The sequence below is a fragment of the Lutjanus erythropterus genome, chromosome 1 (genome assembly GCF_056507025.1).
Source record: "Lutjanus erythropterus isolate fLutEry1 chromosome 1, fLutEry1.hap2, whole genome shotgun sequence".
NCBI lineage: Eukaryota > Metazoa > Chordata > Actinopteri > Lutjaniformes > Lutjanidae > Lutjanus > Lutjanus erythropterus.
The window spans coordinates 30262576-30279866 of NC_139317.1; the positions used below are offsets into that span (position 1 = coordinate 30262576).

The 17291-nt window shown below is 37.6% G+C and overlaps 1 protein-coding gene across 5 annotated transcripts in view; it reads left to right on the forward strand.

Annotated features, from left to right (window-relative positions):
• Window positions 1–423: 423 nt before the first annotated feature.
• Window positions 424–17291, forward strand: part of lpin1a (lipin 1a) — a 35526-nt gene continuing 18658 nt past the window's right edge. For 3 of the 5 annotated variants that reach the window (XM_084719394.1, XM_084719403.1, XM_084719412.1), the window contains exons 1-2: window positions 425–856; window positions 15988–16188. In XM_084719394.1, coding sequence (XP_084575520.1) covers window positions 737–856; window positions 15988–16188 — 321 coding nt within the window. In that variant the 5' untranslated portion in view covers window positions 425–736. Of the gene's footprint in view, window positions 857–10509; window positions 10686–15987; window positions 16189–17291 lie in introns of those variants that run through there. The other 2 variants (XM_084719431.1, XM_084719421.1) reach the window with 2 other exon arrangements.

The window sequence follows — 17291 nt, forward strand, 5'->3', positions numbered from 1 at the left end:
CTTAAGTTAGAAAAACACTAATCTACAGTAATCTTAAAATAGTTTGTTATTTAGTGCTCATCTTTTATCATTAGCATTAGCATTTTGCTAACATTAGCAAACTAAACATGTGACCATAGGCCATTTTTATATGAAAAGGAGAAAGTTGCCAGAGGTTTGCACAACTTTAATGGGAGCAACAAGCAAAAGCAGAGTTAGGAAGGGTCAGTTGTCACAATGTGTGTTGCTGGACTCTCTCTCTCTCTCTCTCTCTCTGTGTGTGTGTGTGTGTGTGTGTGTGTGTGTGTGTGTGTGTGTGTGTACTGTGGTGTCAGATGGGCAGTAGGGTCCAGGAACTCTGGACCTCTCAGATTTCCTCCAAGTAGTCCATTCCCAGAACACACTTGTTGATAAATTTAGTCTAAAACGCTCAGTGAACGTCACACAAGCAGCAGCAACAAACTCAAACAGGTTTAAGAGTCAAGGAGTCAAGGACATAGAAGAGTTTCTGCAACATCTTGAAGAGATGCAATTCTAAACAGTAGAGTTGAATCTTCATTCATTAAAGACCTTAAAGATTTTAGAGAAAACTGACCAGGACAGAGTCGACAATCATTATAAACACAGACTTCTGACACATCTCAAATCTCAGAGGACTGACCAGCTTCTCTCTCCAGAGTGGCTTTCTGCGTGGACCGCTCACCAGGATTTCTTCAGACATCCCGCCATGTTCTGAGACTCTCCACGGTTTTCACAGATGAGTGTGTACAACAGCAACAGACTCATGCGACATGGAGCCATGACCCACATTGAAGAGCAAGCACGAGATCTGAGTAGCTACAGTGAGGATGACAGCCCCAATTACAGCTGGTCCTGGGTAACAAAACTAAAATAATGATATATACTGTACAGGCCTGTAGTTGTATGAAGTACAAAGAGTAAGCGGTAAAAATAAAAAACAGAGAGACTTAAAAATGCCAATGAGCTGAGCTTTGTCTTGTATGACTGATTTGTATTTAAATCAGTAAGGGTTAATTGTTTTATTCAATAAATTAGGGCCCGACGGATTGTGGATTTTTGGGGCTGAAATTAATTTAAAATCATAAAACAACAACAACAACAAAGACAGTAAAAACAACCATCAATTGGCTTACCATACATTCTGTTCTTATGTCATGAAACAATAGAAAAACACTAGTCATCAATACTAAATTCTAGCATATCAATAGTTAAAATCAATAGTTCCAATAAAAGGGTGTTATATTATTACTAGCCGATCCTTCTCTGTTGGTTGCTTTTGCTTCATTTAAGTTTTAACTCTAGAGGTGAGTACTGGATACAGTCTGTCTGCAAAACAGATAATGCTCTTCTCAGTGTCGAAGCAGATGAACAAAGCACAATGTCGTCAGCATAAAAATGCACCTTACAGTCATTATCCAAAAAAAAAAAAAAAAAAAGATATTAAGGCAATGATATTAACAGAGAAGCAGAGTCAAGCCCCATACAGTGTTTCCCATGGGACCTAACTTCTGAAAAAAAAATAAACACCATCCCATGTGAACTTTGTCATGAATTACACATATGATGTTTGTCCTTTTGAAACATAATTTTATAAGACAAGAAAGTTGCAGTTTCTGGTAGTTTTGTGTGAAACTGCTCAGTTAACTCTCTCTCACGTCTCTCGTCTCTCAAGAACAAGTACCTGTTGTTGTGTGACTTAATCCTGGTACACAAACATACAGGCATTGTAGCTTCAGTTGCTATCGTTAGCTTTTGGAGGGAGAGAGACACTTCTGGTTGTATTATGTATCATCACAGTCTTCAACAGGTTGACAACAAACTGTAACTTTCTTGACTTATTTATTTTTATTACTAAATTATCTTTTAAATTGACAAACATGATATGTTCTTCTTCATAGAAAGGTGAAAGTAATTGTCTTCATATGTAGAGGCAAATAGAAGAGCACTCCGACACCAACTTCTCTCTGAGAATCATCTGAAAGAGTAAATCTTTGATGGATGTGAGGAGAGAGATCACGTTACCACTCAGAAGGTCTTCAGTTACTTTCCTAGAAATCTTAACTGTGTCCTTAAAAACACTGTGCTCAGATAACACGGTCCTTCTCTGTGTGTGTTTTCATTTGTCATTCTTTTTGTCTTTGTTTGTGTCCTTCTGTTGTACGACCGTGTGTGTTACAGCCAATTCTCAGTGTGTACGCTGGTTTTGTGCAAGCATGAGAGCGTTTGTCTCTGTTTGTGTGCTGTATAACCATGTGCTGGATCAACAGCTCATATCTCCACGCATGACCTCAAGCCCACGTCCGTACTTATAAAGGCACATTACACCACAGTTAGTGAAGCTATTACATAATGCTGCCGACATGAAGGGGCCTGTGAGTGGCTCTGTGGGCTCAGGTAGCGCCTCCACATTTCTTCTTCCTCTTTTAGATTATTTTTTCCTGAGGTTAATCTTTACTCAAGTTAATGCCATCATATTTTCCCTCTGGTTATATATCTCTGTCAAGATATGTTCTAGTTCTAATCTTTGTGTTTAAATGGTATTAACACTTCATAGTCTCATATGTTTAAAGATTTTTTGAGAGGGAAAGACTGTGGTCAGTGTCACATTTACTTTAGATTCTCCTCGACCATTTTGCTACATCTTTATGATCGAGGCAAATACATACAAACTTGATTGCAATTTATTTTACAGAACATTAATAGGATGTAACAAGCTGTTACATAATATGTGCTTTATTAGACTGTATCATACATATTATTAAACCCTTATTAGACTTTATTAGAATATAATTAGGAACAGATTACAACAGATACTGTAAACTAAAGTGAAATCAAATATCTGCTACTTCTGATTTAAAAATGATATGTGAACCAGATCTGCCAAGTAAAGCCAAAATTAATGAGGTATAGGAATATTTTGTCTATGGGTGACTGCATAATCAGTTCTGTTGTAATGTGTCCCTAATTACTCTAATAAAGTCTATCAAGGGTCTGATAAAGGGCATAATACATCTAATCAAGAACACATTTATTTCTAGTTTCTGTCTAATTTAGTACAAAATATAGCTTGTTACGTGTTGCTTTTGTACCGTAAAACAGAGTGCAAACACAGACTTTATGAGACCTCAAAGTAAATGTCAAACTTATTTTTTAGGTCCTCATGTCCTGACATATCAGAATGCAAAAATATCCTCAAACCTGGGTTGCCTTATAATTTTAAGCTGATTATATATGAAAATACAAATTGAGCTAATTTTGTAATGATTCAAGTCAAATAAACTTTGTAGTCAAGCAAAGTTGATATTAATTCAGTTGTAGTTGGAAAACCATGTTCAAAAAGCTCAAGATATTAAACTGAACCAACAACTCTTTAACAATACACACAAATTTGATTTCCTTTTCCATTTTCAACAAGCAGTACTTACCTGGAAGTGTAGACACGTTGTTTTGTAAATTGTTTTAAAAATGTTTTTAAATGCATAATTTAATTAGAAAAAAGAAGGGTCTCTGGAGAGCTTTAACTCTCACAATGCATGCTGGGAAGTCTGTTCATATGGCAATCATGTTTCTTTAAAAAGTTGTGTGTACAGTGCATTCATTCACATCATAATTTCAAGTTAAAAGTCTTGAGGTTAGAATAATAAATGCTAGAAAATGTAACTTTTATTAACTTGAATAAATAAAACCTGTATATTTATGCAAACTAAATGAGGATAAGATTAATTGATTTAACCAAATCCCTGTATGATTTTTTACAGTGTATTTTTCACAGACTCTGGATGAATGCAATCTTGCCATCTTGCAAAGAGCAGGGTGTTTTATATTGCCAAAAATTACACAATGTCTATATACACTGTTTAGGCAAAATAATAACGCATTTGTCATGCTAATAAGACTTGGAATGTAACAACTACTGCACATTATATAAGAAGATTTGTCACATCTGCCTTCTGCTCCATTTAGTCAGCCAGTGGTTACACCATAGCATGTGCTTTTCTCTCTATAGGTGAAGAGTTTAGAAGGAATGTCCTTTTTTAGGGTCAGTTGTTTATTATACTAAATCATAGATAGGTGCTCTTTTATTAATAAATCATAAGGTAGATATTTGCTCCAGTGTATTTCAGACATTGTTGTTTAGGTCAAAACAGTACTGGTGGCAGGACAGGACAGGACAGCTTTAACCAGCCATGTCTGGCCCTGGAAACCAAACTAATCAGATTTTTCTAAAGCCGTGGAGCGTGTCTGGTAGGACTCCACACTGGGGGCGGGTTGAACAGTTCAGTTGTAATGTGTGGCTCAGGCAGTCTTTTGATTGGCTAATGCAGCCCATCCCCCATAAACACCCCCTGTCACCGTGGTGATGAAATGAATGCATTCTTAACCTCAGATAGAGTTCCTGGGAGAGATCAGGGTAGCACTGTCCCAACAAACGTCCTTCTTCCTTCCTCTCTCTCCTTCTCACGTGTCTGGCATGAGGTAACACTGCAAGGCAATAGAAAACATATCAACCAGCACACACACATACTGTAAACACACACACACACACACACACACACACACACACACACACACACACACACATACACACATACAGTCGAAGCATGCAGAGAATAAATATTGACCCACCCACATATACAAACAAAGCACGTGGCCTCACATGTGCTGTAATGAATGAAATTCCTGAAATTACACAAAGGTCAGGTTTGCCTCAGTGTTTACAGTTTAACTTCCTACACACAACTCAGTGATGTCCTTGTTAAGATTAAAGACCTGCAACCAACGTGACACACTAAAAATTAGAAAAGGGTCAACCTAGGATATAACAAGACATCTCATTCCCCACTGAGGAGGAAACTGCTAGCAAGATTTTGTTTGTACAAATGATGTCGCAAACAAACAAGATATACATGTTAATTAGTGAGCTTTAAAAACTCTAGGAGATGGATTTTGCGACTGACAGAGCCAGACAGGCTGTTTACACATGTTTCTAGTCTTTATGTTAAGCTAAGTTAATGAGTGGCCGGCTGCTGCTGCAGATTTTCAGTAAGAGGCCTATCTATCTCCTTAAAAATGTCAAACGTCTTCTTTTACAATTTGAGGATGGATAAAATTGAGAGCGAGATACATGGGAAATTGATACAACTCTCATTTCTGCACATAAACTATTTACCTGCTGCCAATTATCTCACCTTAGCTTAAATATGGGAAATGGGAAAACAGCAAGCCAGACTATGATTTTTTAAGATATGAATTAAATCAACAGGATGTAATATGTTAATTAGTGAGCTTTAAAGACCATAGAAAATGGATTTTCTTACTGTTGGATTGGGCAGGCAGGCTGTTTCCACAGATTTCCAGTCTTTATGCTAAGCTTAGCTAACCAGCCACGAGCAGCTTCATATTTACCAAAGGATCATCACAGTAGTATCCATCTCTTCAAAATATCAAACTATTTCTTTAAATGGTAATAGAATAAAGTTTTAGGATAGACTAATTCCACTCTCATTTCTGTACATTAACTAACTTGCTGCAGACAGTTAGCTTAGCTTAGCATAACTACTGGAAACAGGGGGAAACGGCTTGCCAGACTTTTCTACGAATTACTCAGACATGATATAACATGTTAATTAGTGAGCTTTAGAGGTGCTGGACGGTGGATTTTGACATCACTGGACAGAGCCAGACTGGCTGTTTCCCTCTGTTTCAGTCTTTATGCTAAGCTAATGTAACTGATGGTTGGCCGCTTCATATTTACCAGCGAAACGTTACAGTACTATACTAGAGAATGTATAACTATTTCTTCAAATGGTAATAAATGGAAATACATTTTTAGGATGGATAAAAATGAAAGTGTGATTTATTTCTATCACTACATTAAATATCAAGCTGCAGCCAGTGAGCTTGGCTTAAAATGTCCACCACACCTTCCAAAATCTAATAAGAAAGTTCCTCGTAGCAGCTTTTAATGACAGTAAAATTTTAGGACAAATATAATTAAATATAAAATATTTATAAATCCATTTATTGAATTATGCGTAACATTTTTATGTCACAGCCTCAATTACTCCACCTGACCCAGTGATCACCTTGCACAATGAAATAATAAACCAGTTCCTCTCTCTCCGTCACACATCCACACAAACTTAAACATTCTGCAAATTCTCTCTTTAGCCTACTCTCCTGCTCTCTGTCACCCCCTCTGCTCCCCCTCCCCTCTAGTTGGCTACTTGCTGCTCCCTCTTGAATGACTCAGTTCTTAGAAAACCAACACGTGTTTCCTTGTTCCCACTCCGGCTGCCTGGTGCTGACAGTGTGTGTGTGCCTGTGCGAATGTCCATCAGCGACTACAACAAAATGAATAATCACACGGTTACACTGTGCAAATGTGTGCATATCTACTGACTGACAGCAGAAACTGATCCAGGGACTCCTGAACTGTATCACATGTTGGGACTAGACTTTCTGTCTAAACCTAAATTAGTTACTCTGTGTGTGTGTGTGTGTGTGTGTGTGTGTGTGTGTGTGTGTGTGTGTGTGTGTGTGTGTGTGTGAGTGTGTATCGTTGTATATATTGTAATACCTCTCTTTAAAAAAAGTCCAGAATAACAAACCGATGCAGGAACAGTGGGATGTTTGGATGTGAGTGAAACTCTTCTTAGAATCATTGGGCAAAAAAAAAAAAAAAAAAAAAAGCCATGAGCCTCAGCCAGAGGCAGCTCTGTGGGGGTAGAAACCTTTGTGATTGTTTCTCTGAAGTGAGAACTCCGTGTCCGGACTCGACCCTAAGGTCAGGGAATATCACTTTACATAACCTTACTATAATCTGATTATAGAAGTCAGGAACATACTGTTTGATAACAGATAAGAAAAACACTAAAAATTGCATAATTTTTACAACATTGTCCTCCAGTGTCTGGTGGAAATAGATTGTTTGTGGGGTTTTTTTCTTGTGCAGCAGCAATGTTGGTCAAACTTTATTTTACAGTACATTAATAAATTAAGACAAAACAAGCTGAACTTTGTATTAAATTAGACAAAAACTAGAATTAATATGTTCTTTATTAGACACTGAACGAACACAGTTATACCATTAGATACCATACACCTAACAGTACACTAATAAGATGTAACAAACTATACGTTGAATGAAATTTGAAAAAACAAAGAAAAGAGAAATTATATGTTCTTTATTAGACAGTATTAGACCCTTTATTGGACACATTACAACAGAAGTGCACTGTAAACTAGAGACACATCTTCTTTGGCTGGTCCCATACAACTGACAGAGAAGCCAAGACTGATGGTGACTTCTTTGATCAAATCACATTCTTCTCCCTCTATAATTTTGGCCTTTACCTGGTAGTTTATCTGGCTCATGTATTGTTTTTAAAAGGGGAAGTAGGAGAAATGTGATTTCACTTTAGTTTCCAGCACAGTTCTGTTGTAATGTGTCCCTAATTACACTCTAATGAAGTCTAATAAGGGTCAAATAAAGGGTCTAAAAATGCAAAGTACGGCTTGTTACGTCTTATTAGTGTGTTGTCAAATAAAGTGTGACTGCGGTATTTCTAACTATAATCACAGGACTACAACACTGATGACAATAAACAGCAGTTGTCCAAAACATTAGCATCAAGCGATCAAATGTGCGTGAAAAGATCAAAGCATGTCTGGAAGAACTGATGAACTGATGCCATGAGTTATTTTGCTCCAGTATATCTGATTGATCTCCTGTTATCATCATAATCTGCTGCACTCTGTTAGGTCATCATGTCTCTGTGTCTGTCGCTTTCTTTCACACAGACATGCGTGTTTGTTTACGGTCACATTGCCTGTGTTTCTGTTTGTTTCTCCTAAGGGTACCTGAAGTATAAATACATACTGTACATGTGCCAGGAGTACTCTCATGTTACACAAAGGCTATAGACAGCACAGGTATTTTTAAATACAATAGGATTGTTTTCTGAGCAGATAATGCTACACGTGTCATGTATGAAGACATTATTATATATATTTTTACTTTATTAGAAGTGAATACATGATAACATGTCTGTTATTTTAACTGTTTTTCTTTTCAAAGTAACAGTTTGACAGTTTAGGCTTTTTTGATCATAATCAAATAAGAGGATTGATACCGTTGTCATATCTGTCATTTTAGTCTATATCTAACCAGCCAGCAGCAGGTTAACTACACGTGCCCTGTATAGAACACTCTTTAGAGATTTGACCATAGGACCTTATATCTTTTGTGTCTGGCCAATGGCAACCTGATCAATTTCTCATGTGGCCCCCGATGAAAAATAATTGCTCACCCCTGCAGTAGGAAGTCACTCCTCCAGGCCAAAAAACAGTCCTGCACTTGACCACGCACAAGGCTAAAAAAAGAGGGTTGTGCTTAAAGGAAACATTTCTTTCTAGAAATGGGATAAATGAGAAAATCAGTACCACTCTTATGTCTGTACACCAGTCGAAAAGTTACAGCCAGTTAGTTCAGCATAGCACAAAGGGGGAAACAGCTAGCCTCAATGTAACTTTTTTTTATTTTTTTTTTACCAGGTTGAACAACTTTCTCTTTGGCACAACAGCTAATTGTTAGCATACTGACAGGTTCTGTCAGAAACAGCTGCAGGTACCATAACCTATGATTCATAGGCTAGAAACAACCTTGACACCAGCACATTGATTGACACAGATACAGAGAAATATCTGCAGAATTCAGATGCTTGACACATTGTTTATGTTTTTATATTGGGTCACATTTAATTTATAATATTATCATTTTATTTCAATTGTGATGAAAACCAGGACATTTTGGTAGGGAATGTCTATATTTGGGAAATTGTGGTGTTTTACATATATTTGTCAGGACTTGGCACACCCAGCTTGAAACCAGGAGAATCCTGGACAAACTAGGATGTCTGCAGGTCACTGTATAAAGACATAGGAGTGGTATTAATCTCATCTAACATTTGGTAAGAAAGCAAATAAGCATGTTTCCCAAAATGTTGTCCCATTCACTTAACCTGTGCCTCTCAGACTTCTGTATATTTGTACAGTTACACTTGATGACTGTTATAGTCTTTATATTGTTGCAGATAACTTGGAACTCCTGAATGACCACATTACTTAACATAAAGCACACAATTTTGCAGTTGTCGAGTTGCAGTTAATAGGGTTTGTACATCAGAGCAGTTCAATATGTCTATTTTGTTGTCTGGGAATCAAAAGCATGCTAAGAATAATTAACAAGCCAACAATGTGTTGGTTTGGCCTCAATGTGTCAGGGCAGGTGGACACATTTACAATCTGAAAACTGAGACAGTTTGTGCATTGCACAGCTACAGATGCCTTCGAGCTGTCTGAATGTCACTGCTATTCTTGTCTCCTCTGCTCCGCATACTAGATTTGTATTTCTTCAGGAACAATATCGTGTTTACTGTTGCTGTTCTCTCAGCTATACACAGAAAGAGGTGTATGCCCAAACATATGCTGATCTGCACGGGCTTTTTAAGATTTAACCAGCTCTGTGGAATATAAAGTTGTTGAGGGAAATGATAGAGAATTCAAATTCGAAGCATTTCAATTATCTCTATGGCTTCAGTTACTCTCTCTGCCTTTAACTTGCTGTCTGACATCTAAGCATATATTATAAACAATACTGTGCAGAGTTATTGTGGCCATGTTTGATAACTGACACTTGATAGCACTGCCTTATGGCAATTCTGAGGGGACACGCTACCTCAATTAAACAAGGTAAATAAACAGTGGAATGTATCTTTTCGGATGCACTGCTCTCACTTCCTGTGAACCTCCTTAAGACGCGTAACTGTGGTAACACATGCCAGAAGTGAACTAAATTATAAAACGTTCCCTCTGGCAAAGTGAAATCTTGCTTACATTTAAAGTGAAGCGTTATTGATGTTACACAGAGTTGTCTTGGTTGCTGTCTGTCTTTGTCTGTTATGTTGTTGTTGTTGTTGTTGTTGTCACTCCTGCATTGCATTGTGGAATATTTATGCCCATGTAGTGTCCATTGCTTGCATACTGTAATAAATGTGTATTATTTGGTTTTGAACATCATCTCACATAATGTTTTATTGTACTAAATAGCATGTTAGTAGCAAATTATGGATGCAGTATTAATATAGTATATAACTAAAATGTTATAGCATGTGTATTATAATAACATTAAACTGTTAGTTTAATGATTTAATCTGAATGTAAATGTAACAATCTCTTCTTAGCTATGACACATATAATGTATAAACTAATTATTTTGTATTACACAAACTAATAATTAAGAAGATAAAACTGTAGCTTTACTAATAATTACTAAACTAGACCTTAGAATTTAGATAAAATCACAATAATGTAATCATAAATAGAACTGACAGTGAGGGCAATTTTCTGTCAACATTGTGTGACGTCGCGCCGGTTCAGCCAATCGGGTGGCTCTGTCCGCGCAGTCCTGCTAGAGGAGGGAGGGATATTTTAACTGCGGTTTAAATAGCGAAGCAGCCTTGAACAGAAGATCCGTAAGATCAGGTGTCACGGACGCGGTACCGACGATGTTTAACGTGAGGACTGATATGTTACTGACGGAATAACAAAACTGCAGAGGACGTTTAGTGGAGAATTTGGATGGCGGAAAAATCTCGTAGCGAAGAGCGACATCAATAAATAATGTAAGTGAGATTGCTGGACTATACAGTAACCTTCATCTAGGTCAGTATTAAATATCCTAACAGCATTTGTTCAAAATGTACTCAGTGTAGGTCTGCCTTTACGTTTATTGTGCGTATTATAATGTGTGTGTGTGTGTGTGTGTGTGTGTGTATGTGTGTGTGTGTGTGTGTGTGTTTGAATGGAGGCAGAGCTGCGGTGCAGACTGCAGAGCCTCACCCCGTGTGCAGATGTTTACATGTCGCCTCACAGGCCACACATGATACTACGATGATCAAATTATGATTTAATTTAATTTAATTTTATTCTATCTGCTTTGGTATTCAGCTTCTACATTTTATGCAGCAAAAATAACCGTTCCCTCTATGCATGTTTCTTATTTATAAGAGAATCAGGTACATGATTAAAAATATATACAAATTTATAAAAGATTCCATATTGAAATACAGTGATCTCTGTCTGTCCTTGTTGCTATTTAGTTGTAAAAGTCAGACCTCTGCTCCAGTCACATTAAATTAATTTAATTGGATAATCCGTCATCTGTGATCATCATCTGTGTGTAAATCCCACAGCCTCACTGTCACCTCTGTCTGCCGCTCTGTTTATATATTTTGATGATCTTACTCACTGTCTTTGCTGTGGTGAGACTCGGCTAACTTTTAACCTTTGCTGGTGCACACACACACACACACACACACACACACACACACACACACACACACACACACACATAAATTAGTTTATTGTTCATAATTTGTTTTTTCAAAATATGTGCTTTGTCGTCTAAAGACACTTTGCGATACATTGTCCATTTAGGTATAAATATAAATCCTTTTTAATAGTTAATGCACCAACTCTTGTTATGCACCCAAAGTTTTAAAAAAGTTAAGAAACTGAAACAATAGTTATTCACATATGAAACACTTGAAACAGTCATCTTCAAATAAACAATGAGCTATTAACAGTAATGAACAAAAATATCTTATTGCTGTTTGTACGCTACCTTTTTTCATGTGATTCCCATGCACCAACAATATCCTACATCCAACATCAGGTGGCAAAACAACAGGCTTCACCTCTGTCTTACTGGAATTCTCTCTTTCTTAAAAACAAAGAGCAATCAATATTTCACACTTTCAGATCATTGATTAGAGCTCAACCTCGGGTCTGGGTCTTCCTGAGGTCCTTGAGTTCCTGCCTCCTCCGAGGTTGTCAAAATTAGATTTCCATGTTAACTAAAATTACAGTTTATATAAACATCTGTACACAAAACTACACACACTTATCTTGTTGTAGATAAAAGTAGTGTGGGAAAAAAAAACGTACAGGCCTCAAAAGTCCCCGTTTTACGCTCCTATCAGGGCAAGACATCCTCCACCATACCGTTAACCATTTAAGGGTTAACAGTCTGAACCATAAATAACAGCAGTTATTTTCACAAAGGTTCATTTACTGTAGTAAAACTACAGCCGTTGCATTGAATGACCCTGTCAGTTTGTCTCATGATTGGCCATTACATAATGGGGGAGAACTGTGATTGGCCGTTAAACTGAGATTTCCTGGAAGAGTGGGCAAGGCTTTGGTTGTGTGTATGTGAATGGTCCCAACTGAGTGCACGTGGTCTGTGTTGACAGTGATATGAGGTCTGAGGCATGTCCATGAATGAGTGGACGTCCATGTGTGTTTTGTGAGACAAAGAAAGTAAAGGGACAAGTGAGACAAATAATTATGTAATCATCATTGTCAAACAGTCACCCTCCCAGTCTGTTGAGCAATAAGTCACACTAGAGATTAAAGGGTCAACTCACTTTAATGACAAGCAAAACAACATATTTTCACATACTTTTAATAAAAAGGCCAGGAGAAAAAAGACCGATGAATTTAACCACTTTATTCACCAAGAAACACAAGTAGTAAAAAAACAAAACAAAATAAATTGCCATACTGACAAGCTGACCTGTCCTTTAGGCCATTTGTTATGTGCTTTCATGGTGGTTTGCTACTGAACATTTTACTGACAGATTTTCTTATTGCTATTGATGAAGTGTCTATTTCCAATCACTCATTTTAATTGCCCAGGCATAGTTCAACAGTTCAGTTCCAGAAACAGTGTCTTGGCTTGGAGTCATGTCAAATAGATTTTTTATCTGCAATGGTGGCTGTTTAAAAGTGGAGACAGTTCCCACGATCCCATGCTACTTCACAACATCATCAGAGTTCATCTTTTGTTATTGTTTTAATGTGAGAGACCGAGTAGCAGACCTTAGATACTGTGCATTTAATTGGAGGTAATGTGAAGTGAAAATAGTTGAGCCCGACTGATGTTATTGGCTCAATATTGGCCTCTCTCATCTATATCAGTATCGGCATATATACTATCTGATCTGCACCATTTTTTTTAGCTGTATTTTATGATCATTCGTCTTTGCAATTGTTATTTGTTCTGTTTTTTTTTAAAATAGTTCTTTATATTTTTTAAAGACACCTGTGAAAGTTTACTGTTTCAGTTACCTGATGTCATTTTGGACAATAGATTTATTGTTAAACTGTAAAATATCCTGCCCTCATTATATATCTTTGTCATAAGTGTTTGATAACCACATTTGTGGAATCATTGCAAATAATTGTGTGTTGATGTATATATTCTATATAATATATTCTATCTAAAGAATATTGGCTGTTATATCAATATCAGATATTTCCCCTCCCTAATATTGGTATCAATCTGGGAAAAAAAACAACAGTAAGAAAGAGAAGTCCAAAGAGTTACTTTGGAGTTTATTTTTATATTCATACGCATATTATTTAACACTTGTGGCATTTTTGTATAACAACACTCAAATTTAATTTGATGTGATTCAAGCAGAGTTTCCCACAAGGCTCAGTCAGGGCAGAGTGTATTCACTGGTAGCTTTAGTGGGCAGGTCAGAACAAGCCTGTGAGGAGCGTCTCAGTCACATGAGTCTGATGTACAACAGAATAATGTCGGTTATCAGAACAGAGGAGCACCAACCTGTGATTCATGTTAATTGATGGGTGTTAACAAATTATCCTCGTCATTAGTGTTCTCACATGGTCTGCTAAAATACGGAGCCATCTGTCCCCTAGGCATGCAGTAACAATGTGTGTGTGTGTGTGTGTGTGTGTGTGTGTGTGTGTGTGTGTGTGTGTGTGTGTGTGTGTGTGTGTGTGTGTGTGGAGAGAGAGAGTCAGAGGATGCCAGTATCTGAGTCAGCACAAGCAGGTGGCAGGTTTTAAGGGACACTTTGTTATACAGCAAGACAATAAGCTCATTTATATATGTATATTTGTAATTTTTTAAATGATTAACAAAAAAGTGGCCCAATTTAGTGGATATCGTCCAATAGGTACTGTTACATAAATAAAATGCAACCAATACAATATATATAGGATTTCTAGTTGTAGGGATAAAACACATAATAAAACACAATCACAGACACAAACAACCACTACAAACAGTAATTAAAACAACACTTACTGAAAACAACAATTAAAGTCTCACTGTGTCATTCTCTCTTCCAGCCCCTTTCCTCCTCCCCTCCCCTCTTTCTTTCTTTTTTCTTTCTTTCTTCTTCATTTCTTGCATCCTTTGAATGAGTTTCAGTCCAAGTCATTCAGCAAATTCAATGTGTCAGATTACTACGAATGCTATCAAGTGTATTTAAAGCTAAAGAAACACTAATGGCACGTAGTTTTTTGAATAAATAAGGACACTTGTTCGTAGTGATCAGGCACAGAATTGAGTCCGCTGCAATAGATGAAAAGTGGCTTTAGACATTTTGCAATAACTCAATAAAAAATATGTTTGCCATGTCCTCTCACTGATGTGGTACATGCAGTTTCTCCCATGAATTAGGTATCATGGCTGTGAAGCAATTAGTTGGTGTATTATACAGTCCAACATAAAGTACAACAGAAACTAAAAGCAGTCTCACTGTTTTTCTATGAAAAACTAATATGAAATATCAATGTATCTATTAATAAAAAGAAACAATACTATTGGTTTCTTCTGGAAGTTGGACATAGTTTCATACTCCTTCTCCTTCTGCCCCCTGAGTGAACAGCCATCCATCCATCTCACAGCCCAGTGAATGCATTTCCCTGTTTGTGTCTCTCCCTGGGGCCGTGTTTGGCATTCTAGACAGAGAGCATTAGAGGCTGTGGATCAGAGAGACTGGCACAGCACCACATGATTACTCTTGTTCCCGATGGAGTGCATTTGCATTACAGAGAGGAAAAGGCACTTTTGGGTTCTTCTATTATCAGTCAAAAAAAGTAGAATGTTTTCACATCCACACACCCACACAGCAACCAATCACAGCCACAAACACAGAGGCCAAGACTAGAGAAAATGATGTGACAACAAACTGTCATTGTTTATGGTTTCAGCAACCTGCCAGATAGCTGAGATTGTGAGTCTGGCTGGTCTGTGTGGGGATATATTGGACTGAGTGGATCAATGATGTGTTTTAATGCAGCTGGATGACAGGCCGGCCTTGTGGTTACACAGAACATCCATCAAGAGTTTGATCCCTGACAGCTAACAGGTCCATTAAAGAACATTGGCTGTGCCAGTGTGTGATGCTCTGTAAGTCCTGACATGTAAATAAAATCTTATTTAGCAGATGTTTAGCATCTAGGAACAATACTCAACGATTGCGCATCTAAAAATTACTCCTGCAGTCCAAATAGTGAGCTGCAGCCATAAATGGTATTTCAGATAGTTTGAAATCCTGTTTAATATGGTCCCCAAACACAAAGAAGCTCAGGTAGGTAGCAGGAACACTGCAGGAGTGCAAGACAAGCATAACATTGTAATTCAACAATAACAAGCAATGATAAGTCCTGCACTGTAACCTCATCAGCTGTTTGTATCTGTCAGTTGTCTGGCAATGTAAAGCTAAGCCTGTTATCCTTAAAACAAAAGCTTAATGAAAGTGCACGCTCTGGAGTTGGAGTTCAGTGACTGCCTGCCAGACCCTATTAACATATTGCTCAATTTAAATGTTATAATCGTCTAATCCTTCTAAAATATTATTAATGACATCTTACAACACATAAACAGAGACTTACTCATTGGCAAATATTATGCATCATGCAAACACTAAGCATTGCTGTCAGAGAAGTGACTATTTCAATTTACCATGTTTCCTTAATCTCTGATGACATATCATGGTCATTTTACTTATTACAGTAAGTATATTACAGATTTCTCCTTTCATGGACAAAAGAGATGACTCAATAAAACTCTCCCTCCCTCTTTCCTTCCATGTCTGCCTCCAGTTACAGACCATGAACTATGTGGGTCAGTTGGCGGGCCAGGTGTTTGTGCAGGTCAAGGAGCTGTACAGGGGACTCAACCCTGCAACCTTATCTGGATGTATAGATGTCATCGTTGTGCGGCAGCCTGATGGCTCGCTGCAGTGCTCCCCCTTCCACGTCCGCTTCGGCAAGATGGGTGTGCTGCGGTCCCGTGAGAAAGTGGTGAGATTATAGGGTGCTCGCTCCCTCACGCTTTTACTGTTTTTATTGCTTTTTCATCTGCACACACAATGTGGTTTTGTGAATGGGTAATTTGAGAGCACAGAGGCTGTTGATCAGACTTGTATTCTGACAACAGCAGAAAAGCAAAGGCAAAAAAAATCCTAAGAGGTGATGACACAATTTTAAAGGGGTAGTTGTATGAGATACTTGTTGGTAGTTAGTGACAGTAGATGGCTGTCAGCACGCCCCCAGTTCAGAGAAGCAGAGAGAGCACCAACATGTTGGCAAAGTAATGTGCTGTGGACAAGGTCAGCAAGAAAATATATTTTAGCCACTTAAAAAAGTTCCACCTAAAAAAATTCTATATCAGTTTAAGTGCTATATTTAACAATATTTGCACCGCTCTTTCCAACTAGAAACTGTTGTTATATCAGTCAAATATTGCCCTCTCCATATTCCATCGGCAAAATTATTCATTTCACCTTGCAGAACAGGGGAAATAAGGGCGGTCTACAATTCCCTTGATCTGTTTGTTTGTTATTTTGTGACATTAGCATTTTCAAGGGACAGTTGAGAGTCACCCATGTCACACAATAACACAAACAAACTAACAGTAACAAGGTAACAGTAGACCAGAAACTCCTGTGTTTTTAGAGGTTAAATTAGCGTTTGTGTCCATAGACTTTGGTCGATTTGGAGAGAGTGATATTGACTTATGTCACGGCAGTTTCATGTCAGAAAAGGCTGTCTGACAGCAACGTAAAGTTGTGAAAATATTGTAAATATAGCACACTTAAACTGATACTGATTTTGTATAGGTGGACCTTGTGTTTTTAAATTTCTAAAATATGTTTTGTTGCTGTCCACAGCACTGCATCGCTCAGCTTCCATTCTGGTACTTCTCTCTGCTTCTCCTAACTAGATGCATGCCAACTGCCATGTACTGTAGGTAATACACTGACTATCAATAAGTATCTCATACAACCACACATTAAATAATCTGAACTATTCCTTTAATGATCAGTGGTGGAATAAGTATACGGGTCTTTTCCTTACTTACAAAAGTGTAAAAATACCCTTACACAATACAAAGCAGTTACCTT